Below are 26093 nucleotides of genomic sequence, written 5' to 3' on the forward strand. Positions count from 1 at the left end.
AGACTTCACTTTGGTAAATATTCGCTGTGAATTAATGTCTGAAGAAGTTGCGCAAAATGTGGTGGAGCCTCTTGAGGTGAAAATTCGCTCTTTAGTAAATTTGCCCTGAAGTTTCAGGATGATCAAATGGGTGGCTAACAGCTTCCCAATGCCTTTCTGTTAACAGGATTTCAAGGCATTAGACAATAGATTATTATTGTTATTATTACTAAGCTAATTACACAGCATAAGTTGCCAGAGTTCCTTTATGAGAGTGCTTACATTTTGAAGCACATAGAGAAGACATTTTCCCAGAGTGAGAATAATTGATACAGGAGTCATCCAAAGACACAAACTTCAAAACCATTAACATTTTCTCATTCAACCAGTGAACATGCCAATATATGATGTGAAAGAAGCCGGCAAGTATAATGTTGGGTTACATAGACATAGCCATGCACATTAATTCAAGGATAAATATTCTTTCACCTGTTCAAAATGTTGAATTTTGCTTTAACAGAAGGTGCTGTTCTACTGTAACCAGATGTGGTTTTTTTTCCTGCAGCCGAAAGCTCTTAAGCTTTTAGGAATGGAGGTAAGTACTTTATTCTTTTTCACTTTATATGATATGCTATGCATAATATAAATGTTTTAGAATATTTTATTTAATTTCTCAAAATTGTTATGTTAATCTCCAAACGTTCCAAACCCTTGGTTTATTACCTAAAAGCGGATAGTATTTCTCACTGGATTAAAAGTACCTTATTAAATATACTTTAAATTTGATCTAACATGATATATTGAATGGCTCAGTGGAAACTTGCATGTCATTTCAATTTGTCAGTGTATCCAAATGTACTAAATGGAGTTATTTTGTAGATGTAGCAAAAATAAGCACTCTAAATAAATATGTATTTACTTATGAATGCAAAATCACATGGGTGCATTGGTCACATATGGGAATACAGTGTATGTGTGTGCCAGTGTACTGAACTGTGTAGTCAGATCCAATTTACATTACAGACACTCAAGCTCAGTGCTATGAAAATATAGTTTGTAGTGTGAATGAGATGTAAGAACCTATTTGCCAAAGACTTTTGACCTATAGGATTTCATCACATCTTTGGTATTGCATGTAGAAGAGATGTTGAATAGTGATGGGTGAATTTATTCGCCAGGTGCGAATTCGCGGTGAATTCCAGGGTAAAAAACGGACGCTGGCATCAAAAACGAGACGCCGGCACCGTTTCGCAAAATTTTTGCCTTTTTCGGCAAAGCGAAATGCCCCAAATTTGCCCCTCAGTAATGTTGAAACCTGCCAATGAGATAACCACCACTAAAAGGTTTACATGCTGCTATGTATTGCAGAAGATCATTATTCATTCCGTTCTTTATTATTAAAATATATCCCTATCCCTTCTTAACTCCTTGTATTTTTCCTTAGGAACCTGCTTCATGGCCAGCAATCCCTGCCCTTCACATCATTCCTGGTTCCTGTAGCTGAGACCTTCCTTTTACTCTTCCTGAACTGATTCCATAGTTATAGCACATATTTGTGTCCTGCAGTAATACGAAGATATTGCTTTTTTTTTAATGTGATCATTTCTCCTCCATATTTAATATTTCCTGCTTAGTAGAACATCTTATTTTTCCCAGCCAACCCTTGTTTTTATATTTGTATATACATTCATTTTCACTCCAAAGCAACAAAGATGTATTTCATATTTCTGGGATGATTTTACATACATTTCAAGTTGTAACATTTAAAACATTTGTGGTTATTGCACACTGTGCAGAAAAGGTAACCACATATGCTGCTACTTCTGATATAAAACATATAGGTGAAGGTTACCAGCTGTTGTTAAAGTTCAAAGCTATTTCCTTATTCTGAAGGGATGCTGGGATTTGTTCAACAACAGGCTGCTCCTGCCCAAAAAGAAAGCTTTAACAAATCATGGAAAATGTATTGCATTTGACTCTTGCGATGAATGAGTTAACTCCAGTTGTTTCTATAGGACGATGAGCCTCCTACTAAAGGGAAAAGAAAAAAGAAGAAAAAGGAAGAAGAAATTGACATTGATGTCGATGATCCTGAGGTTAGCCGGTTCAAGTACCCATTTCACGAGCTGATGGTGTGGGCTGTGCTCATGAAAAGGCAAAAGATGTCTCTGTTTCTCTGGCAACGAGGGGAGGAAACTATGGCTAAAGCACTTGTGGCATGCAAGCTATACAAATCTATGGCACATGAATGCTCAGAGAGTGAACTTGTAGATGACATCTCCCAGGATTTAGACAACAACTCAAAGTTAGTTTCATGTCAATGAATATATTTATATTTGTATATGATGTACAGATGAAGCCACTTTGTTTGTGTGTTAACACAGAATATATAAACACACTTAACCCATTTATCCCATTTAACACAGAGAATTGTGTCACAGCATACCATCTAATTATAGCGCTCACCATTGTGAACAATGGTGCTTTGGTATGCTAATGAGAAGGGTAAATGCATTAAATGAGTTTAGATAAATTTAGATAACACAATTTCTTTTGTTTATCCCGAGTCATGATGCATTTAACACACAAATCCAAGTGGCTTCATCTGTAGCATTCAAACTCTAAGATTAGATCTTTTATTTCACAGCACTGTGGGGTGATTTTATGGTTTGGTAACCTTCATATATCTATTTGCAAATCTATTGCTGGCCATACAGGCAAGGATAGCTTTGACAGCAATTTGACATTTTCTCCATTTTATAGTGTAATCATTCCATTAAAGGTATAGGATCTTTTATTGGGAAACCCAATATCAAGAAAACTACAAATACCATCTCTTATTGGGTCCCAATAGGCCACCTCCTATTGGGCCATCTCCTAATTTTAACTTTTTTAAAAACGTTTTCCTTTTTCCTCTTATAAAACAGTACCTTGTACTTGATCCTAACTAATCTGCATAGATCTGCATTGCAGGCAAAACATTCTTATTGCATTTATTACGTTTCCAAATTATGGAAAAAACCTTTATTCACAAAAATCCCTGGTCACAAGCTTTCTGCATAATAGATCCCATACCTGTACTAAAAATATTTTAAGGGATCATTTATTCAAAAGATGTTAAGTGAAAAGTGCAAAAGAACTGGCACAACTCATTATTTTCGTATCCACAATGCACCATTCTGTTCCAGAATTACAGTATAATTGTGGCAACCGCAATCTAGATTTTTGCCAACAGTACCGAATGTTTAAAGATGTGTTTTGGGTAGTGCATTTAGGTTGTACTATCATTAAATTGTGACACAAGGGCATGACACGAGCATCCAATTGGATAAACCCCCATTAAAGCCTATAGGTTCAGTACAGAGCAGGAACCTTTTACTTACTCCCATTGTTGCATCTGCATCTAAATAATGAGCCCTTCTAGGTTAATAATATATGGTTGACATGTTTGTTGTCTTCTCATCACTCTTAGGGATTTTGGTCAGTTGGCTGTGGAGTTGTTGGATCAGTCTTACAAACACGATGAGCAGGTTGCCATGAAACTCTTAACCTATGAGCTAAAGAACTGGAGCAACTCTACCTGTCTAAAGCTCGCAGTGGCTGCCAAACACCGAGACTTTATCGCACACACATGCAGCCAGATGTTACTTACTGATATGTGGATGGGACGTCTTCGCATGAGGAAAAATCCAGGCCTTAAAGTATTTAAACATTTTGATCATTGCTATTTATATTATCTATTATCTTATTCAGATATTTTGGCCTGTCTTCAGTATATATGTGATTTCATTTACAATTGTTACAGGAAAAAATGGACTCTGGTTCATTTACCACTGGTACAGGCAAAACAGCACACATATTGCCCAAACATCGGTCACTTGCACCTAAACCATTGGCTGGAACAAGGTATAGAGCATAGCTCACAAAGAAACACAGAAGCCCTGTACTTATCATCTGCCAGGGGAGAACTATGTGCCACTCATATAGTATGCATGGCATACAATGAGAACTTATGCTAGACAGTTTTCATGTCAAATTTGAAACAATAAGTGTAAATAGGTGTCAAATTTGAGATGAATAAGGACAACACAGGAGGGAGGAGGATGTAGAACAGAAACCTCATGTGGAGCAAATGATGGAATCCCAATGATGGAATTTCTGTTTTCTAAGAATCAGTTCTTACCGTTTTTACTTTTCTCTGGACTAAATGATTTTCCTCAGAACAAATAAATTCCTATGCTCAACAAAATTGTGTAGATCTTTAGGAGTACATCAAAATGTTGCAACAAAATCAAACCTCTTTTCAAACTAATGGTAGAATAAAAGACATGAATGGAATAAAAATTTAATTCCATCATTTTACTTCATAATTTTATGGCACACAGTGCTTAGCCTTCTTAAAGGTAGATTAAATCCTAAATACCTTTGTGGGATCAAAATACTTAGAGAGAATGGCTATTTTGCATGTACATTTTCGTCAAAGACTTTTATTACATCCATCCTTATACCCTAAGCAGTTATCCCCAACCAGTGGGTCCTGAGCAACATGTTGTTCACCAACCCCTTGGATGTTGCTCCCAGTGGCCACAAAGCAGGTGCTTATTTTTGAATTCCATGTTTTGAAGCAAGTTTTGTTTGCATAAATACTAGGGGGCCGATTCACTAACTTCGAGTGAAGGATTCGAAGTACAAAAACTTCGAATTTCGAAGTGTTTTTTGGGCTACTTTGACCATCGAATGGGCTACTACAACCTTCGACTACGACTTCGAATCAAACTATTCAAACTAAAATTCGTTCGACTATTCGACCATTCGATAGTCGAAGTACTGTCTCTTTAAGAAAAAACTTCGACCCCCCTAGAAGGAATAATCCTTCGATAGTTCGATCGCACTATTTGTGCTAAAATCCTTCGACTTCGATATTCAAATTCGAAGGATTTTAATTCCCAGTCGAATATCGAAGTTTAATTAACCCTTGATATTCGACCCTTTGTGAATCGGCCCCTTGGTGTACAGCCAAATAGAGCCTCCTGTAGTGTCCACATAGGGGTTACCAAAAGCCAATCACACCCCATATTTGGCAACCCCGGAAACGTTTTCCTTGCAAATGTTGCTCTTCAACTATATATTATATTTCAATGTGGCTCACAGGTATAAAAGGTAAGGGATCCCTTTCCTAATGTGAAATTCAAAGGAATACAAAAAGAAACTGTCACACTTAGCCAGTTAGACACCAGGTTTTTTACAATTGTATTACACGTTGCATGTACTTTCTTACCACTTCTCTTTACTGAATATAGGTAATCATGGGGATTCTTTTCCCACCGACCATCCTGTTTCTTGAGTTCCGATCCCAGGATGATCTTTCATTTCATACATCCAAAGAATATGAAGAAGGCAAGGAAAAAGAAGATGAAAACATGGTGAGTAGCCCAGTGCTATGGCCTTTAGAGAATGAGTGGTAGCAGGAACAAGCAAAGGAGAAAATAGCAGGCACTCACAGATCCCACAAACAGGCTTGTAAAAAGAACTAAGAACTTTATTTAGGCCATAAAGTAGATTAATACATAGCCTTAGCAGGAAAAAGCTCTTAATTGTGACAGGAAGTTGCCACCATTTCCTTTAACTAATATTTTAATATTCTTTGTGCATAAATTACCTAGAGATTTGCCATTTATGTAATGCAATGTTTCCTGCCTTGGTTAAGTCAAGCCAGTTAATTGCTAAATATGGGCAGGAGATAGTTTTTCAACAATGTGCTAAAAGTAGGATTTATGTGTTGTTTTGTATGAACAGGATGGAAATGCCGATACAACCTCTAGAAAAGGAGATGAAGAAAATGGCAATATAAAGCAGAAAAGTATCCCAATAGGCACCAAGATTTATGAGTTCTACAATGCACCATTTGTCAAGTTCTGGTTCTACACTGTAAGTTTCTCATGCCATATTATTTTAAATAATGTAAACTAATATGATTTTATGAGACTACAATTTGATTTGAGAATAGAATGTTGGATTACCACTACTCTGAAAGAGGAATACAGATAGAATAAGGGGGCACAATATAAATTAGAGTGAGGAAATTGAAGTTAACATATCGGGGCATATTTATCAAAGAGTGAAGTTAGGCGCGAGAGTAACGTGTGCCCGATTCTTTGTATGTAAATGTTCTGCACCTATTGATTCAGAGCGTTGGGGGGACCCTGGAGCTACTGACTGATCCCCTGGACCCCTATTGTGTTTTGGTTCCTAAGATCAGCAACTGAAAAGAGACAGAGCATGCATTAGAGGAATTCCGCATTTAACAATCATATTATCAATATATCCACATTCTCATGTACAAAAAAATACAAAAGGGATTCTTAGTGGGAAAAAGTCTCAATAATATACACATTTTACATGACACAATACATATGAGGGAGTTCTATGTCATAAAACTGCATACTTCCAAAACAGTGTATAGTATCATCATTTAATCAAGGGAACTTAAGTCAGCTCTTGTGCAGGAAAAACAACCTATGAATGATCCACACTATTATTACATAAGGCTACTTCTAGAGCCCTACGATCACAGGCGGGGAAGTAGAATGTTACTATACTTTCAAATTTAACCTGTTCAGTGAAAGAAATAACAAAAAAACTAACATATTTCCTAACTGAAACAACAAACAAAAAGTATGACTATAGGGGATTCATGTCAAGGTGGAGAAACCATCCCTGAACGGAGGTGGGGGCCTTCGACACCACCTGTCTGCTACATACAATGCTGTTCTAACATCTGTACCCCGGCGGATTAAGAACACTTCACACGTCCATTCATGCAACTCTCACAAATAACACCTCTTTCTAGGAGTTGCATGACACATTGGATAATCCTATCACAGTAACTACACAGAATCTACACCTCTGTGAATTTCTTCAGATGTCACCTCTTTGAAGAGTTACAATGGGCCATTGTGATTGGATAAGTGGAAGAGTTTATATGCCGAGAATTTCCCACACCAGTCAGTTGAACTGACGAAGCTGCTCGGATGAGTAGTGAAACGACTTCATTGATTACTCAGCAAATCCATTTTTTTTAGATTTACCTATACTAGATAAACAAAACGTATGTTCTGCACAAGGCATTTTCATTGCACTAATGGTGAAAAAGGGAGTATACTGCTACTGAAACACAAGACTAAGCACACCTTGGAACCACTTCCCTTTTTAATAGTGCCTTGATTATTTTATAAAAACTATTTATTTTCAAATATGTTGCCTTTTATTTATAAGAACTGTAAGGGTTTTTCATTGAAAAAATATATAAATTCATGAAAAAATATAAAATTTCATCTTGTGCCTAGTTTATTTTGACTACTAAATAAATAGTAAAGAGAGCTGGCATCACACTGTTGTGGATTTTTCTAAGGTCAAAACAAAAGTTTAAGAGCTGATTAGTTAGTTAATCCTAGTGGCATTTGGTAATGCTTTTTAAATCAGCTTAATGGGTATTATACTGTCAAGATCAAGAAAAAAAGAAGTGCATTAGGTCATCCCAATATTTCCATTTACCATATGGGCTGCAGCTGATACTTTACAAAATGGAAAGACGATGTAGGAGATTGTTAATATGGCTCTAATACAAGTACCTTGTGCGTATCCTACAGAAATATTATTGAGAGAAGAGCTCAGGAGCAGGTCAGTAGAAGAGAGTAGTAGTAGTAGAATCTAGAGATAAGTTCAGAGATATAGGGTGGGGCAGAGTTATGAAGTGCTTTGAATGTCAGGGTCATTAGTTTGAATTTTATTCTGAGAGGTAGTGGAAGCCAGTGCAGGGATTGGAAGAGTGACATGGCAGAGGATGAGGTGCATAAGCCTGGCAGCAGTGTTCATTATCGACTGGAGAGGTGACAATTAAAAGAGAATGACAGTAGACTAGACGTGATATAATGAGAGAGTGAATAAGAATTTTGACAGCATCTTGGGTGATAAATGATCGTATTTTGGATATGTTCCTTAGGTGAAAGTGACTTGATTGAATAAATGACTGGATATGAGGATTGAAGGACAGGGCAGAATCTAGGATAACCCCAAGGCACTGGGCCTGGGGAGATGGGTGATAGTGGAACTGTTAACTATGATAGCTACTTTGTACTTGGGAATGTACCTGCAGTATCATATATGATATATGAATTTCACCTATGCTGACTGTTAAGCACTGGTACTTGGTGGGGTAAATCTGATGAAAGAGGAGAACTTGACACAAAAAGGGAAAAAGACTAAAAACCCTGCTTCCTTACTTTTTTAGTTCCTATCTCAGGTGGGGGAAGTTTAATTATCTCCTGTTTGCTGTTGTCTTCCACTTTGGTACAAGAGTTTAGGGAATACTGATTGAACATAGCAGGGCAGACAAAAAGGTTAAAGGGAAGAAAGAAGGATACAAAGAACAGCAGAACAGAATATACAGCAAGGGAAACAAAATACAATGAGGAGTGTTTAATACTTAGGCAGAAGCAGGGCCTTCATCGTCGGTAGTCTAGTCAGGGGAAATGTGGAGGTAATAAAGATTTACCAAACACTTTAGGCAGGTGTAGCGGGGAGATCCCCTGCAATTTTATTAAAGTCACGTGATGTAACATTTCAGGGGTGTGCCCCTTCGTCAGACATCATGTCTGACCTAAAGCTAGGGATGGACCAAATTCATGATTTTTGGGTTTGGCCAATACAGAATCAAATACCAAACCAAATCTGTACACTAATTTGCATGTTCAAATTTTTAGAGGAAAATTTTTTTATCAGTTGTGTGTATCAGTTGTGGGCAAATAATTCTCACATTCAGTTGCAGGTGTCATATGAATTTAAGGGCTTGGTTTGGCTAAACACGATCTGGTTCTTTATCAAAACAACTAGAGCGTGTTGGGCTTTTGTACATCTTTTCAAAAAAACTCTCAGAAAGAATGACAAACTTCATGGGCATGTGTATTTTTGTTGAAGCCAATGTTTATATAATAATTATGGCTCTGGGCAAAAGTGCAAGAGCACTTCTGGCTGCACTCTACACCACACATAACAGAGAGCAGTATCACTGGATGTAGGTCAGTCCTATACTTATCACCTGCCATAGGGCAAGTGTAGTACAGGGCCTGTTCAGGGTCTGTTGTGGACTGCATCCTTGTGTTTCCTAATGCACAATTTAGGGGACTGCATACCTGCATCTCTCCTCCCATCCCTTATGAATCCTATGCTGTCCCTAAGCTTTGAAGTTTAAATAGAGTGGAAGGCAGGGTACAAAATGCAAAGACTTGCACTTGTCCCCTGCCTTCTACAACATTAAAGGACCATTTAGACCAAATTAGGTTAACACTTAATCCCCCCTCCAACTGCTATAGTAGTAGCTAAGGCTTATTCTTCCTTTGGTTTTTAAATCTTGAGCTTGAATCCGAATTACAAAGTGCCCCATAGCAGAAAGGTGAAAAGGCGACAGGCAGCTTGAATTGCTCAGTGTGCTGAACCAGACATCAGCTTCACAGTGATAACCTAAAGCACCTAAGCTTTTTTTAAGTGTAGGGACCCTGAGGCGTAAGTTCCCCCTTTTCATTTGGAGCCTCATGGTGTATACAGGGTTTCCTGATTGGTGCAGCATGGCTGATTCCAAAAGTAGCCACAAGGTGTCACTGCTGTGCTATATAAAAGGAGTTTGCCATGTGCTTAAAGCCATTACTGCTGGAGGATTCCTACTTTCACTTTCATGTAGGAAGGTGACCAGAACTCATGAAAACATGTAAGGGGCTAAAAGGGAGTTCGATAGCACTGTGGGCTGATGCAGGGTACTCCAAATGCCTTGAAAGCTAAACCATGCCGGTTTGGAGTTTTGCTAGACATCTTTTGTGCTCGCGCTATGGATAGTGCTGGGAGCTGTAAAGATATCTTTTGTGCTCGCGCTATAGATAGTGCTGGGAGCTATGAATGGAGGATCAAGCAAGCTGCATGTGCTTCATGGAATGGATTCATCGCTGTGGATGCCTGCTCCAGCTCTGGATGAGCCTTCCCATCTGTGTGAATCCTCAGGGTAAGGTGTGCCATGGCGAGGGTAGAAAAAGAGAGGATCCAGGATGGTTTCTGTTTGTGACATAGGCTGTTTCCAGATGCCTGCCACGAGGGAGCCAGTACCTAACCGGAGGGAAAGGTATCTTGGGCTGCTACTGCTACTGGGACCTATTATGCTCTTTGGGGAAAAGGGACTGAGACTCTTTGTCTGCCAAAGGAGTTGCAGGACTTTGCCTGGCATGGAGGGCCAGGCAAGGGACTGCCATAGGTTCCCATGGGAGTGGGTTATATTTGATATGATGTAAATGTGTTTTACTTCCCCTTTAAATTACACTTTCCTTATATAAAGTTGTTTTTATATAATAAAGTGTGTGTTTCATGTTATTCCTAATGGGACCATTCGCAGTTGCATTCCTGGATCCCATTAGGTGGAGGCACTGACAGAGAAGAAGAATTCCCAGTACCCTTTCACCTAGCAAAGGGGACTCAGGACCTGTAAGTCAGTAAATATGGTGATGTACCACTTTGGCACCAGGGGGTGGCCAAAAATGGGTTACATAAGCATCTGCAGTTTAAATGTATGTTTCTTTTCCTTCAGACAGCTTTGGGGGTAATGTTGTGTGCATACATTTTAACTGCAGATTCTGAAAATAGCTTACGTCATCAGTGTGAAGCTGACTTCCGGTTCAGCACACAGAGGAATTCAAGCTGCCATCGCTTTTTCTCCTTTCTGCTATGGGGCACTTTGGAATTCGGATTTCAAAAAGTATTAAAAAATTGGAATTCAAAAAATATTCTCCAGTCGTTGCTTCCAATTTTTTTCTTGTGGTAGCCCCAACAATACTGATAAGACTGTAGTACTTTATAAATTCATTCATAGATGTTTGTAAAAGCTGTTTGATTGGCTGAAAGCCATAAAAATTTCTTTATTGGCCAAACCCAGCCCCAGAGCTTTAGCTACACAGCATGTATAACACTGCTTTATTAGCAGGCTCGTGCAGCCATTACACAACAGTAAGCAACTCTAACACCACAAGCTGTATAGAAAGTATGCACAGTATAAGTCTTGAGCACAGTGACATCTACAGGCCATTTGTATAAACACCACATATGCCCCCTAGAGTAGGAAAGCATTTGGACTACTATAATAAACAGCAACAATTAAACAGTATGCATTTTAAAACAATATTATACATTCTTCACATCACAAAGTCCTTGGTCCATGCAGGTAGTTTTCTGATTCTCTCAGTACGCCTTATAGGTTCCCTTTCTTCAGGCCTATTGCAGTTGACATCAGGAGTAGGAAAATGTCTTTCATCAAATGGAGCTTCTCCAAAGTCATATCTAACAGGAGCAAGACGACTTGCATTCCATATGCGTCCATCAGACAGTTCATATGTGTATGGTCCTCACTGGTGTCTCACTTCAAGTGGTGTAGTAAATTTAGATTGCCCTTGTTTCAGTATTCCTGGTTTCTTAATTCTGACTAAAAATCCAGGCTGAAAGTGTACTTCTCTGGCACCATGTTTTCTGTCAGTATAAGCCTTGCATTTGGCTTGTTGACGTTTGACATTGTCAGCAGTAGACGATTTTGTAGGAACAGTATTTTGTGGAAGTTTGATGTCTGCAACATGTAACCTGTCTGCCATGTAATAATTCAGCTAATGGTAATGTATAGAATATATGCTGTCCCTCTGCTCCCAGGCAGTGAATAAGTAAAGCACGCTTTCTAGCAGGAGAAATCTCCCCTTGGTCAGCAGCTATAATGTAATTTTCAAACATACGGATCCAAGCAGTAAAAGGTATGGTAAGTTTACCAGGGTTTGGAAGATAAGGTACAGACTGCTGCAGAGGTAGAAGAGACATCTCATTGCCAATTTGTTATGTTTTGGGTAGCCGAGGATGAGTAGAGTATAACAGTGCTTTATTAGCAGGCTCATGCAGCAATTACACAACAGTAAGCAACTCTAATACCACAAGCTGTATAGAAAGTATGCACAGTATAAGTCTTGAGCACAGTGACATCTACAGGCCATTTGTAAAAAAACACCACATAAATATCTATGAATCTCTCCACCTTTGCAACCTCAGCAGCATGTCATTATATTATTATTGCTTTATTTTTACATAAACTGTGCCTGGTTATTAAGAAAAGTTAAACATTTATTCCCTCCAGATTTCATACTTGGCATACTTAATGTTATTTAACTATGTCATCCTGGTGAAGATGGAAAGGTGGCCTTCAGTCCAGGAATGGGTAGTCATTTCCTATATTGTGACACTTGCACTGGAAAAAGTTAGAGAGGTAAGAAACTGTATGTAATATATCCCAAAATAAAAAATGTAACCAGTGTGCTTTTTTGCGTATGCAATTGAACTTATACAGTCAGTAATGACAATAGTAAGAAAATATTAGTAAACCACCCCAAGCAATGTTGAGCAAGCTACAGATAGCATTTACTGTCTTCTGCAGTTATTTGTGATTTGTTGCAATGGGTTGTTGGGCTTGAAAAAAACTTTGCACCTGTTATTACATACCCCACCCAGCTATATTTTATTGCACTGTAAAAGTATTTTACTTGCAGCGTGTGCCTTCATACTTATTTTTCTAATGATAATGAAATGTCTTTAAATGTCTTTAAATGTCATACTTTTCCCAGAGGCTTATTTTCATAGCCTACCTGTACTATTTAAAAAAAAAACAAAAAACAGCATTTCATTAGAAAAATATCTTGAAACTATATAAATGTTTCCCTTTTATCTTCAGATTCTAATGTCGGAGCCAGGAAAGCTGAGCCAGAAAGTGAAAGTCTGGCTCGAGGAATATTGGAATATTACTGATCTTGTGGCCATTTCTGTATTTCTAATTGGAGCTATTCTGCGACTGCAAAATCAGCCGTATATGGGATATGGGAGAGTCATTTACTGTGTAGATATCATCTTTTGGTATATTCGTGTATTGGATATCTTTGGTGTCAACAAATACCTGGGACCCTATGTCATGATGATTGGCAAAATGGTAAGTGTAAATGTTTATGTCCAAATTATAACACCCTGAAACTAGTTAATTACCAACTTTACAGTGTATCGCTGAGAAAATAGGACTTACTTACATCTCTCTGATTTTGCAGTAGTCGGTTGTACATGAAACTACTTGTATTAACGGTTTTTGCACTCAAATGCGCTTTTAACACTTCCTTATAGTTGCTCCCTGTGCTGCTCAGTCCTTCCTGCCTTCCATTCTAAATTGAGATCTGTTGCACCTACTGATGCGTGAGAACACTGGAGCTACTGCCACCTTCTGGCCAGGGGGTAGCTCCAGGGTTTCCTTGTGTCCCCCATCAATAGGGTGCAGCACACTTGCACCTAAAGATTTTTTGGGGAAAAAGCATAATTTTAAAATGTAAAATTTACAAATATATTCTGATCTAAAAGGCTTTTCACATATCTTAATATCTACTCTGTACAATATGTTTCTGACAGTGAAAGGCTCCTACACAACACCTAGCTGTACTAGGCGAATGTTTCAAACCAAAAATATATGCCCATTATAGATTAAGGTTATCTTTAAGTACCTGACCTTGGAACAGATGATAATTTATAAGAACCTAACTATAACTGTATATTTGTGTTTATAGTGCTGGTGGGAAGAGTATGTCCTTAGTGGGAAATGATGCTTTACTAATGATGTATATCAATGACCTACTTTTTTACAGATGATTGACATGCTGTACTTTGTGATCATTATGCTGGTGGTACTGATGAGCTTTGGTGTAGCGCGTCAGGCAATCCTGCACCCAGATGAAGAGCCATCGTGGAGACTTGCCCGGAACATCTTTTACACGCCTTATTGGATGATCTACGGAGAAGTGTTTGCAGACCAGATAGACCGTAAGACTAGAATTCATAGTAAGACTCCAGTTGCAAAAGCAGATGATCAGTCCAAATTAACACAATATCTGTTTTAATTTGGAAAGCATATTGTGAATTGTGTAACTCATCAGTAACTCTTATAACAGAAACCCTCATGCCTCTTCAGTTGCTAACACAGTGCGACCCAAGGCTGCATTTTAGGGTTTCGGTTAAATGGGGAATATTCTTTGGGTTCCCAGAAAAACAGAGCAAGATGAGTACAGGTATTGGATGCAATATCCAGAAACCCATTATCCAGCAAGTTCTGAATAATGAAAAGGCTGTCTCCAATAGACTCCATTTAAATCGAATAATTCACATTTTAAAATGTATTTCATATTTTCCTTTAATAATAAAACAGCATCTTGTACTTGAACCTAAACAATATATAATCAATTCTTATTGTAGGCAAAAAACAATACTATTGATTTAAATTAGTGTTTAAATTATTTTTAGTATACTTAAGGTATGGAGATCTAAATTCCCTTATCTGGAAAAACCCCATGTCCTGAGCATTCTGGATAACAGGTCCCAAACCTGTATTGCCTCATTACATATGTGGCTACAGCTGCATGTGCTGTCAAAGTTAGTGCAGGGTCACATAGCTGGAAAGGCATGCCACTAAGACCCTTAAAGAAAAAAGCAAGACTCTAGATTCTAATAAAGTCTTCTGGAGAAGGAATTTCTTCAAAAACTAGCCTAGGGCTATGCACTGCCCTGAGGATTACCTTTCTTAGAGAGAAATTTCAAAGTTTGAAAAAATTATGATGCAATAGAATGCTTAACAAATAGATACTGTGTGTTTTTTGTTTTACCATACTGTATGGCCGTTGTAAGATGAAAAAATAAACCAGTTCCCATATTTTCAATCTGAATAAACAAGATTTAATTTAAGAATGAATACATTGACCATCTAATGGGTTATTCAGGAGTGCCATTCATTGTGAGGCTATATTATTTTTACTAACTGTGAGAACAGTGCTATATACTGATATATGCAACAAGATTTGTAAACACACTCCACTAGCATTAGAAACTCTGACAGGTTGAGAAGGGGCCATCAAGTTTTCAAAACAGTCAGGTTTAATAACTTCAAGTAACACTTAAAGCAGATCTAACGCTAAGCAAATTTACAATATATATTAATTATAAATTTAGAAAATATAATTGCTATTAAAAGAATTATCTATCCTTTTACATTCTTTGCACTCCTGCCTCTGACCCATTAACAATGTTGCAAGTCAGCTGAATAAAGCTGATTAAAAGAACAGGAGGAGAACTGACTTCTATTACATTGATTTAAGAAGTCAGGCATCTTTAATGGATGGATATTAGAAAGATGCTTTAGAATTACATTTTCATTATGCTTAAAAAAATGTTTTTTGGGTGGAAGACCCCATGTTTAAAAAATTTCGATAGAAAGAGCTTGTCGTAGACATACTTTCTACCTGCCTTTTTAAATAAATTTGATCTTCTGCACTGACGCCAGAAAAATATACAATGTTTCTAAAATCTGCACTTACATTTGTAACTAATAAAATAAGCTGAAGGGGGAACTGAGACTCACAGCTTAAAGGGGAATTTCACCTTCATTAGCAAAACTGTTATAACACATAAAAGATGTACCTAAACCCCCCAGAAATGTGTTCAAACCTTCCATAACCTGCCAAATTTTGTAAAATGGATGTGGTACTTAGAGGATGTTGCCAAAAATTAGGGATGCACCGAATCCAGGATTCGGTTTGGGATTCGGACAGGATTCGGCCTTTTTCAGCAGGATTTGGATTCTGCTGAATCCTTCTGCCTGGCCGAACCGAATCCGAATTTGCATATGCAAATTAGGGGCGGGGAGGAAAATCATGTGACTTTTTGTCACAAAACAAAGAAGTAAAAAATATTTTCCCCTTCCCATCCCTAATTTGTCCCTTTTTACCCTTTATCCCTCTTTACATTTTTCAAATGTTGGAAGGTATGCTTTTGTGTCTTATTCTAGTGGCATGAGCTTAATATATAGTGGTTTTACACACCAAATAGTATAAGAGCAGCTTTTCCAGCCTAGGGTTCTTAAACATTTTTAGCGCAGATAGTTCGACCGAACGATCGAAGGATAATTCCTTCGATCGAACGATTAAATCCTTCGAATCGAACGATTCGAAGGATTTAAATCCAACGATCGAAGGAATATCCTTCGATCAAAAAAAGTTAGCCAAGCCTATGGGGACCTTCCCCATAGGCTAACATTGACTTCGGTAGCTTTTAGATGGCGAACTAGGGGGTCGAAGTTTTTTTTAAAGAGACAGTACTTCGACTATCGAATGGTCGAACGATTTTTACTTCGAATCCTTCGATAGTCGTAGTCAAAGGTCGAAGTAGCCCATTCGATGGTCGAAGTAGCCCAAAAAAACCTTTGAAATTCGAAGTTTTTTAACTTCGAATCCTTCACTCGAAGTTAGTGAATCGGCCCCTTAAAGTCTAAAGAGAACCTTCCAGGAATTCTCCAAACATTTTCTCAGGCTTTATTACACTCAAGTGAAAGAATGATAAAGACTTGATAAAAACCTCAACATCAATACTCATGTGCACCACTTGGCAGGAAAGAACATTTTGATAAATCTTCCCCTACAGATGACAAACTCTCTATGTCCACAATCATACTTTGCTATGAATTTTCTTAGACTTACTATGATCATCTGCTAGTACATATTTTAGAATTTATCTTTCTTTATATGATTTCTGCTAGTATAATTTATCAACATTACCATGGATTCATTGATTTGCTTATTTAGATGATATTCATCCTTTATTATATTATTATGCTTTTCTTTCTCCTTTCCAATACATGCTGCCTTTTTTTTGAACAGTTTATGCAATGGAGATTAATCGTAAGTTTCCACCAAAATTACACAAAAGTTTTATATACTTGTCTGACAAACCAGAATTTATTATTTATCAAACAATGGGCAATACAAAATATAAATGTACGTAGTATGGAAAAATCCCGGCAGTCCTCAAGTTACATACACCTGTCTTACATAAAGCTCATACTTACGAACAGAAGCTATTACAGTAATGCACTGTGGTTTGCTTGGCCTATATTAGCATTTAAATAACAGTGTCCACAAAATGGCTTCTGCCTGCTTGCTATAGTTATGAGCAGTGATGGGCGAATTTGGGGCGTTTCGCCGAAAAATTAGCGAAATTCACGAAACTGCAAAAAATTAGCCAAACGGCACCATTGTCTCGTTTTTTTACACCAGTGTCCATTTTTTGGACGCCGGCACCCATTTTCACGGCGGTTTCGCAAATTTATTTGCCGGCAGGAATTCGCTGCGAATAAGCGCCTGGAGAATAAATTCGCCCATCACTAATTATGAGTTCCCATACCAAAAGGAAACAAGATATAAACTATTTATGTAGTGTAATTAAAGTTCATTTTATCTAATGTGATAAAATAGTATTTGGAATATTTCTTGGGGTGAAGGGTCCCCTTTAAGACAAAACCTGTCTTCTTTTATCTAATAAGTAATTGTATATGTTTCAAATTACATACAAATTCAACTTAAAAACAAACATACAGAACCTATCTAGTACATTACCTTGGGACTGCCTGTATTAAACATACCCTTGCATTAGCTCAAATGATTATAGCTGGCAGAGATTCCAGTTAGCAGCAAATCAAAGAGCTAATGCTAGCTTGCCAGGAGCCCTAGACATATTCTTATGTTACTACGTTTTGTTCTGGTTTAACACTCATCAGTGATTGTTAATAGTAGTTCTTGCTTTTACCCTAAAAACTCAGCATACATACAGTGCATTTTACAAAACTCTGGATTAATCATAGTTCATATACTGTAAATGAATAGGAAGTTGTGGTTATGTACATATATTTTTTTTATTTGACAGCACCCTGTGGTGATAATCTATATGATGAGGATGGAAAACGCCTTCCCCCATGTATCCCTGGAGCATGGTTAACTCCAGCACTCATGGCATGTTATCTTTTGGTAGCAAATATTCTTCTAGTAAACTTACTGATAGCAGTGTTCAAGTAAGTCCCAAATAAAGATGCAGATAACGCCTGTAGAGTAGAAAGTCAGCTCAGTAACTATCTACAATATGCCCTTTGGGCTATTTCTTTAGGTGGATATGACTTGTAGAAAATGTAAAAGGATACTAGTAGGCGAAATGCATAATAAAAAATGGGTTTGCGGCAGTGTTACATAGAAGAATGAAAATTTTATGCTGCTAGGTGCAAGTGATATGCCAATATATGAAATTTGTGCCACTTGTGAATTGTGCACCAATTGCTCCAGCATAAGTGAGCAGTAGGAAGGTGTGAGCATTCTCTACATGTCCACTTTTAGACCACCACAAACAAAAGAAAAGCATAGGTGGTGGGTACTTAACCTGGTTATTGTCAGTCAGCTGCAAAGTATAGGGTTCCTTTGAGCCTATAGCAGTATGTGTTGTCCATTGTACCTCATTAATATGTGCTAAGGCATAGGTACACTAAGAACTACAAAAGTGGCCCTAAATGATACAGGGCCATGATGCTAGTACTCCCTGCACTTATAGATGTAAATTATTAACCAGTTTAGCACAACACCTGCAGTTACTAAATGACGTCCACTGTGTTTTTGACCATTGTTGAAAAACTTAAAGCCAGCAATGCTTAAAAATGCAAACGTTCTATGGATAACAATTAAAGGGGTTGTTCACCTTTAAATTAACTTTTTAGTGAGATGTAGAGAGTGATATTCAGAGACAATTTGTAATTGGTTTTCATTTTTTATTATTTGTGGTTTTTTAGTTATTTAACTTTTTATTCATCAGCTCTCCTGTTTGCAATTTCAGTAATCGGGTTGCCAGGGTCCAAATTACAATAGCAACCATGCATTGATTTGAATGAGAGACAGGAATATGAATAGGAGAGGGCCTGAATAGAAAGATGAGCAAAAAAAAATAGTAGCAAAAACAATACATTTGTAGCCTTACAGAGCATTTGTTTTTTAGATTGGATCAGTCACTCCCATTTGAAAGGTGGAAAGATTTAGAAGAATTACAGAAGACAAATGAAAAAAAACGAGTAAAAATAAATAACGAAGGCCAATTAAAAAGTTGCTTAGAATTGGCCATTCTATAACATACTGACAGTTAACTTCAGAGTAAGGGCAGACGGGCAGATTCAGGGAGATTAGTTTCCCCAGCGATGAATCTCCTCTTCTTCGGGGCGACAATCTTCCCGAACTGCCTTCCCGGCAGCTATAATGAAACATCGCCAGTGGGATGCCACTCGCGCGCGCTTTGTTTTCCGAAGTCACCCGAAGTTTCCTCGTGAGGCAACTTCGGAAAATGAAGCGCCGCTTGTGCCATCCCGCTTTTGATTTTTCATTCTAGCCGGCCGGAAGGTAGGGGGAAGGCAGTTTGGGGAGATTGTTGCCCCGAAGAAGAGGCGATTTGTGGCCGGGGCAACTAATCTCCCCGAATCTGCCCGTGTGCCCTTACCCTAAAGTTGAACCATCCCTTTAATTCTAGATGTATCTGCCTTGTGTGGGCAGCAGCATTTCCTATAGCTTGCCTGTCAGGTTACTGAAGCACTCATTAAAGTCCAGATAGGGGAATTGGGTAGAGGCTCTGGCCTAGCCACTCGCCAGTGAAATAGTCAAAAATAAATGGAAAGCCAATACCTTGTCTGCTACAAACGGGCGAATCCAAAACTTTATTCCATGGTGCTCACTGCCAGTGGTCACTGAGGAAGGGCCATGCGGTCCCGAAACGTTTGAACATTGAAGTGTTGTGAGCACCATGGGATAAAGTTTGGGATTCACCTGTTTGTAGCAGACAAGGTAGAGGTTACTGAAGCAGACAGTGTCTGTTTAAGAAAAAGCAGATGGCAGAGTAAGCTTGTTAGGGAAACTGTGCACTGCCAAGCTAATTTTTTTCAAGCAGTTATATTCCATGGCAGTAAAAACAGCATCTGAGAGCAATTCTGCCATCTGCTGCTTGACAATGATAATAAAAAGAAGCTTTTGCTCATTTTGTCCACTTTGATTTGCCTCTGATCTTTTTCCCATATATTATATATTTTTATTTTACAATATATAATACAAGTATCTTCCCTCTAAGTCTAGTGTTTGATGGGTAATTAAATGATGATAATTTAATAAGATGACCAAAGTTGTGGCCAAAACTACAAATGTTGTATTTACAAAATGGTGAGGCTGACCTCCAGTGCCAATTCCTTTTAATTTATGGATAATAAAATATGGCATTTAATAACAAATGAGCCAGACATTTTTTATTTACAAATCCAATACCATTAGGTATATACTGTACAAAAGCAGGATATTTAAGCCAAACCTTTATAGAGATGAAATTAGAATGATATACATTGTACTGCAGTGTGCATTTGCAGAAAAATAATGATTTTTTTTCAGACAAAATAGACATTTAGGGGCACATTTACTAAGCTCGAGTGAAGGATTCGAATATAAAAAACGTTGAATTTCGAAGTTTTTTTTGGGTGCTTCGACCATCGAATAGGCTATTTCGACCTTCAACTGCGACTTTGACTTCAATTCGAATGATTCGAACTAAAAATCGTTCGACTATTTGACCATTCGATAGTCGAAGTACTGTCTCTTTAAAAAAAACTTCGACTACATACTTTGCCACTTTAAACCTACCGAGCTCCAATGTTAGCCTATGGGGACCTTCCCCATAAATTTTCTAAGCTATTGCTGATCGAAGGAAAATCCTTCGATTGATCGATAGAAGTATTTGTGGTAAATCCTTTCGATATTCGAAGTCCAATGATTTTACTTCGGTGGTCGAATATCGAGGGTTAATCAACCCTCGATATTTGACCCTTAGTAAATGTGCCCTTAAGTAGCATTTAAAGGATAAGTATCGCATTTGGTGGAAATATGTGGTTTTATACTAAATGGTGGCTTTATATAATATGATAGATAATGGAAAGACTGATTTGTTTGTATATCTATGATTTTTGCAGCAATACATTTTCTGAAATAAAGTCAATTTCAAACCAAGTGTGGAAATTCCAGCGTTATCAGCTAATCATGACCTTTAATGACCGCCCAGTTCTGCCACCTCCCATGATAATCTTCAGCCACCTCTATATCATTTTGAAGCGTGTTTGCTGTCGGTGCAAGAAGATACAGGAAGGGGATCAGGATGAACGTGACAGAGGCCTGAGTATGTTAAAATATTTTTCTTCCAGTTCACATAATATGCTAGGGTAAATGACTGGTATACATTAAACAATGATTTATTGTTAGCAGAAGATAATAATATAATCTTTGCTCCACAAAAGCAGTAGTGGTACTAAGGTTAGCACTTCTAGGTTTGAGGTTAGCCAGGGCACGTCTGCAAACAGCTTGAATGTTTGTTTTCTACAAGATCTTGGGGGTTTGCTACAATTATTTCTGATTTCTCCAAAACATACAGGAGAGTTAACTGGATGTTGATAACATTGAGCCTAGTGGGTATGCATGTGATAGGGACCATAGGCATAGGCGCATCTCTTTTTTTACCAAATGGCTCTCCATTGCAATTCATTTTCAGTATGATTAATCACAGTACCAAAGATTATGTGTATGTGCTCCGATTGCTTACAGAGTTGTTTCTAAATGATGAAGAACTGAAGAAACTGTATGAATTTGAGGAACAATGTGTTGAGGAATATTTCCAGGAGAAAGAAGATGAACAGCAGTCTTCCAATGATGAACGGATCAGAGTCACTTCAGAAAGGTAACATGGGTTAAGGTAGCAATCAGTGATGTTGAAGGCTGAAGGGGCAAAAACATTCAGAGATATTTATTGTGCATATTTAAAGTTTAAAAACTCATGTGATTTTAAAAACAGAGGCAGGACTGGGGCTTTATTTACTTCTGCATCCTGTAAGATGCAATACTCACATAGTGGTATAGTGGTGTGCAATTGCCGCCTCTCCAACTAAATGGGAAGGTCCTACATATTTGTTCTCCTTACCTGCTTATAGAATGAATATAATTTGTAGTGATATACTGCCTTGTTTTGCTTTCAGAGTTGAAAATATGTCCATGAGGTTAGAAGAAGTCAATGAAAGGGAGCACTTCATGAAAGCTTCTCTGCAAACTGTAGATCTTCGACTCTCTCAACTAGAAGAGCTTTCAGGGAGAATGGTAAATGCTCTGGAGAAACTTGCTGGTATTGATAAGTCAGAGCTGATTAACGAACGCTCTCGTGCATCCTCTGTGTGCGATGCAGCTTATCTCCTGCGGCAAGGCAGTGTGAACAGCTCCGATGGCAACAGCATTTACAAATACCATGTAGAAGCAGATGAAGTGACATGTGATGACAGCACAGGTTCAGTTTCACCAGCTTTGGGGTTACGTAGAAAAGCCAATTCATTTGGGATGAGGACAGAGAAAGGAGAACAAGATAATAAGGCACAGTTGGTACCACACCAGGCAAGTCTCCGTTATGCTTCAAGCACTAATCCAGTAGCAACAAAGGATGCCAATAAAGTCACCTTAGGAATTGTTTCCAAAAGTACAAGACCAATTTCTTGCATAGATATTTGGATTCCAGAGTGTGATAAGAAGGAAACAAATAGTGAAATTCCAAGTATCCAGTATTTAAGCCAAACAGATACTGTTACAAATGGTCAGTCAGGAGCCGAAGCAACAGCCGTTTCTGAATCAGAATTTGCTAACTCTCATTTCACTGTAGAAAGAACAAAGTTAGAAGCAACTATTTCATTTCCCCTGGAGAGATCTAAAGCTATGAAATATTATGCAGGTCAGTCCTTTAATACCTGCCAAACTACCATGACTAAATCTAGAAGTTTTGTCTTTACCCAAGGTGTAAAACTGATGGGTGGTGTCAACAATTGGACAGAATACAGTGCAGTCATGGATCAAATGTGTCCTACATCACTGGAAGAGTGGGCTGACCGGTGGAATTACCAAGGAGACTCTTCAAAAAAGTTGAGTCCCGAGCTTACAAATGTCATATCAGATGCTGAGATCCAAGCAGAATTAAAGTCTTTATTAACAGACACTGAAGAGGACAGTGATATTGGAGAAACGGGAAACAGTGCCTCACATCCTTGTACACCTTTTCCTGAAAGGACAGAATCTAAAAACTTACTGTCTGTGCAATTAGACAGGACTTGTGGATTTGCTTCCCCAAGGTCAAAAAGTTTACATAGCCACACAGGAAAGTCCCGGTTCTTAATAGATAAACTAGAGAGACCTGGTCATGCCAGTAGTGTTATGAACATTGTGGTGGCATGCGGTAGTGTAGCAGAGGACACAAAAACTGAACAAGAAAATGTCTCCGCAGAAACAGAATGTTGATATTGGCACATCATAGTTTAGCCATTTACCTTACAAAAACACTAAATAAATGTGTCCCCATAAAAATATCAATTCCAGTTAAACAGCCCTTGAGATGAAAACCCAGTTAATACTTGCATGTGGAGGGCATCATGCTTTCAGTTATGCCACCTAGGCTCCTTAGTGAAGCCAGATTAGGTGATTTAATTGTTTTCCAGTTTTCACCTATTTTCATTCAGCCTCAGTGGTCCAATGGTCTTCTCTGTACCCCCTACCCATATACCGTATTTAGATGTAGTTTTCTTCTCATTAGAGGGTCACATCATGTGCCATAAGGATAAAATGATACCACTGAAAGAGGGCTGCAACAGGAGAATGATAAGAATACTTTTATGCCTTGAAAACATGATTAATGTGTATTAGTAGTCAGAACATCCCACAATAGACAGAAAAACACTATATTGAAAATACTCTACTGAACAGCACAGATCCAAATTCTATTAGAACTGCCTCTATTCGCAAAAATAGACACATTATAGTGGTCTGCGCAACAATGTTTTTGGCTCCACATGGCCTTTGTAATACTTTATGTATAAAGGTGATCTGGATCTGTGCTCTTCAATATTGTGTTTTTCATGAAGTGTGGTTGCCCCAGTCTGGCTTATCGGCTTGCCTTCTGTTCTTCTCCTTGACCACTATTAATTTATGTAGTATATAAGAACTATGGCATTCTCTCTTATTCTGATCCCAGCCATGGCCCATCTCATTTATAAGAATTTTAAGTATCTTGACTTTAGGCATGCCAAACTTATAACATCACTCTAAAAAATGGTGTTGCATAAGCACAATTAATATCTCTTCCAATATTTTTCCAATCTTATTTATAATAAGATTATAATAACAGTATTATGGTGACTCTGACAAGCACATTTTAGCCTATGCACTCTTTCCATCTCTACAACACCACTGTTCTTCTTCTCTGTCTCTTTATAGAACTATTTGTCTTTCCAAAATAAGGTGCTAAATTTTGTAAAATAAAATAACTTTTTGCCACACATGTTTCTATGTCTTCATATTTTTTGTCCTGGTGTATTCAATTGGTTTAAAAATGGTTAAAAATATTTTATCTATATATCATATCATATAGACTGATGTGCGTCTCCAGTGCTAGTAGCTAATTGCAATGCGGCTGGGCGGCATGCCTCCCCCCAAATTCTGCCGCCCTAGGCCCTGGCCTTTGTGGCCTTGCCAAAAATCCAGGCCTGTTAATAGTCTTTTATATTATAGCCTTGTCTGTCTTACAGAAAGTACTTAAACAGAAAGGGCCTGCTTTGAACGTAGATGTGTCCTATTCTCTACCTAATCCTGAAATAAATGATTTAAGAGATGTAACACCCTCTTGGCGACCTCCCTGTTTCCAAGGTTGTACATTATTACTGAATTATAGGTCCTGAGTCCCCTTTGCAAGGTGAAAGGGTACTGGGAATTCTTCTCCGGCAGTGCCAACACCTAATGGGATCTGGGAATACACCTGCGGGTGGCCCATTAGGAATAACATTGAACACACACTTTGCTTTTATAAAAAAGAACAACTATATATACAGAAAGTGTAAATTTAATGGGTAAGTAAAAATGCCATTTACATCATACAAATATAACCCACTCCCCTGGGAACTTGTGGCAGTCCATTTCCTAGCCCTCCATGCCAGGCAAAGTCCCGCACTACTCCCTTTGGCAGAATCAGAGTCTCAGTCCCTTTTCCCCCAAATGAGCACACTTGGTCCCAGGCAGCGCTAACAGTCCAAAATACCTTTCCCTCTGGTTAGGTAATGGCTACAAAACAGCCTGTGTCACATACAAACCATGCTGGATCTACTCTCCCCTGGGCACACCTTACCCTGGGGATTCACACAGATGGTTAGGCTCATCCAGAGCTGGAGCAGGCATCCACAGCAATGAATCCATTTCATGAAGCACATGCAGCTTTCCGTAGCTGAACTGTAGCTCCCAGCACTGTATATAGCGCGAGCATTTCCACATTCAGTTTGGAAAATTCAGACCCTCCTGATCGAGCTCCTAGGCATGGGGTCACTACCCCATCTCCTTAGTGAAATACAATCAGCAGAAATCCTCCAGCAGTAATGGCTGTGAGCACATGGCAATCTCATTTTATAGGGTGCAGCAGCGACACCTAGTGACACCTTTTGGGATTGGCCATGCTGCACCAACACAAAGGCTTTGCCTCCTAGGAAACCCTGTAGTCCCAAACAGGGTTTCTGCACCATGAGGCTCTGACTGGAAGGGAATTAACCCTCCAGGTCCATAAAGAGAATTTTGGAACTTGCTGAATAGTTTTACTTATATCTATTTACAACTAGTAAGGTGGTGAATCTGACCTGTTTCGGCCAAAATCCGTGAAACGGCAAAAATGCGTCAAAGTCTATGGGCGTCAAATTTGCGTGATGCTGTGCATCTAATTTTTTTGCTGCAAAACTCGGTGAAAATTCTTTCTCATCACTATTCACAACTTTTGTATTTGTCTTAGGCTAACTGTCCTGAAGTACTCCAGCACTAGTTTGCCGTCAAATATACAAGGCATTCACAGACCAAAAATAGGGTGTTGTGTATTTAAATATAGGAATGGAGCTGTGGCATGGTCACTTCAAACCTCACAGGAATACACACTCTGGTAATTTTTGTATCTTTTTCCAAGATAGTTGTAGTCTGTTAAAGACAACATTATCCCAAGGATTCTCTTCTTTAGCAGTCATTATAATAACAATGTGTCTAGTGCCCTATTTTATCTTGGATAGTCAAGCAATAAAAAGGCTT

The 26093-nt window shown here is 38.3% G+C and overlaps 1 protein-coding gene across 5 annotated transcripts in view; it reads left to right on the plus strand.

The window, feature by feature from the left end:
- Positions 1-24310, plus strand: part of LOC108710294 (transient receptor potential cation channel subfamily M member 1-like) — an 80528-nt gene extending 56218 nt beyond the window's left edge. For 2 of the 5 annotated variants that reach the window (XM_041586741.1, XM_041586740.1), the window contains exons 15-27: positions 545-574; positions 1995-2284; positions 3452-3680; positions 5280-5402; positions 5776-5907; positions 12185-12313; positions 12776-13027; positions 13725-13899; positions 16782-16802; positions 17824-17968; positions 20933-21135; positions 21558-21690; positions 21986-24310. In XM_041586741.1, the coding sequence (XP_041442675.1) occupies positions 545-574; positions 1995-2284; positions 3452-3680; positions 5280-5402; positions 5776-5907; positions 12185-12313; positions 12776-13027; positions 13725-13899; positions 16782-16802; positions 17824-17968; positions 20933-21135; positions 21558-21690; positions 21986-23282 (3159 nt within the window). In that variant the 3' untranslated portion in view covers positions 23283-24310. Of the gene's footprint in view, positions 1-499; positions 575-1994; positions 2285-3451; positions 3681-5279; positions 5403-5775; positions 5908-12184; positions 12314-12775; positions 13028-13724; positions 13918-16781; positions 16803-17823; positions 17969-20932; positions 21136-21557; positions 21691-21985 lie in introns of all 5 variants that reach the window. The other 3 variants (XM_041586736.1, XM_041586737.1, XM_041586739.1) reach the window with 3 other exon arrangements.
- The last annotated feature ends 1783 nt before the right edge of the window (positions 24311-26093 follow it).

This window comes from Xenopus laevis, chromosome 3L (genome assembly GCF_017654675.1).
Source record: "Xenopus laevis strain J_2021 chromosome 3L, Xenopus_laevis_v10.1, whole genome shotgun sequence".
In the NCBI taxonomy this organism is placed as follows: domain Eukaryota; kingdom Metazoa; phylum Chordata; class Amphibia; order Anura; family Pipidae; genus Xenopus; species Xenopus laevis.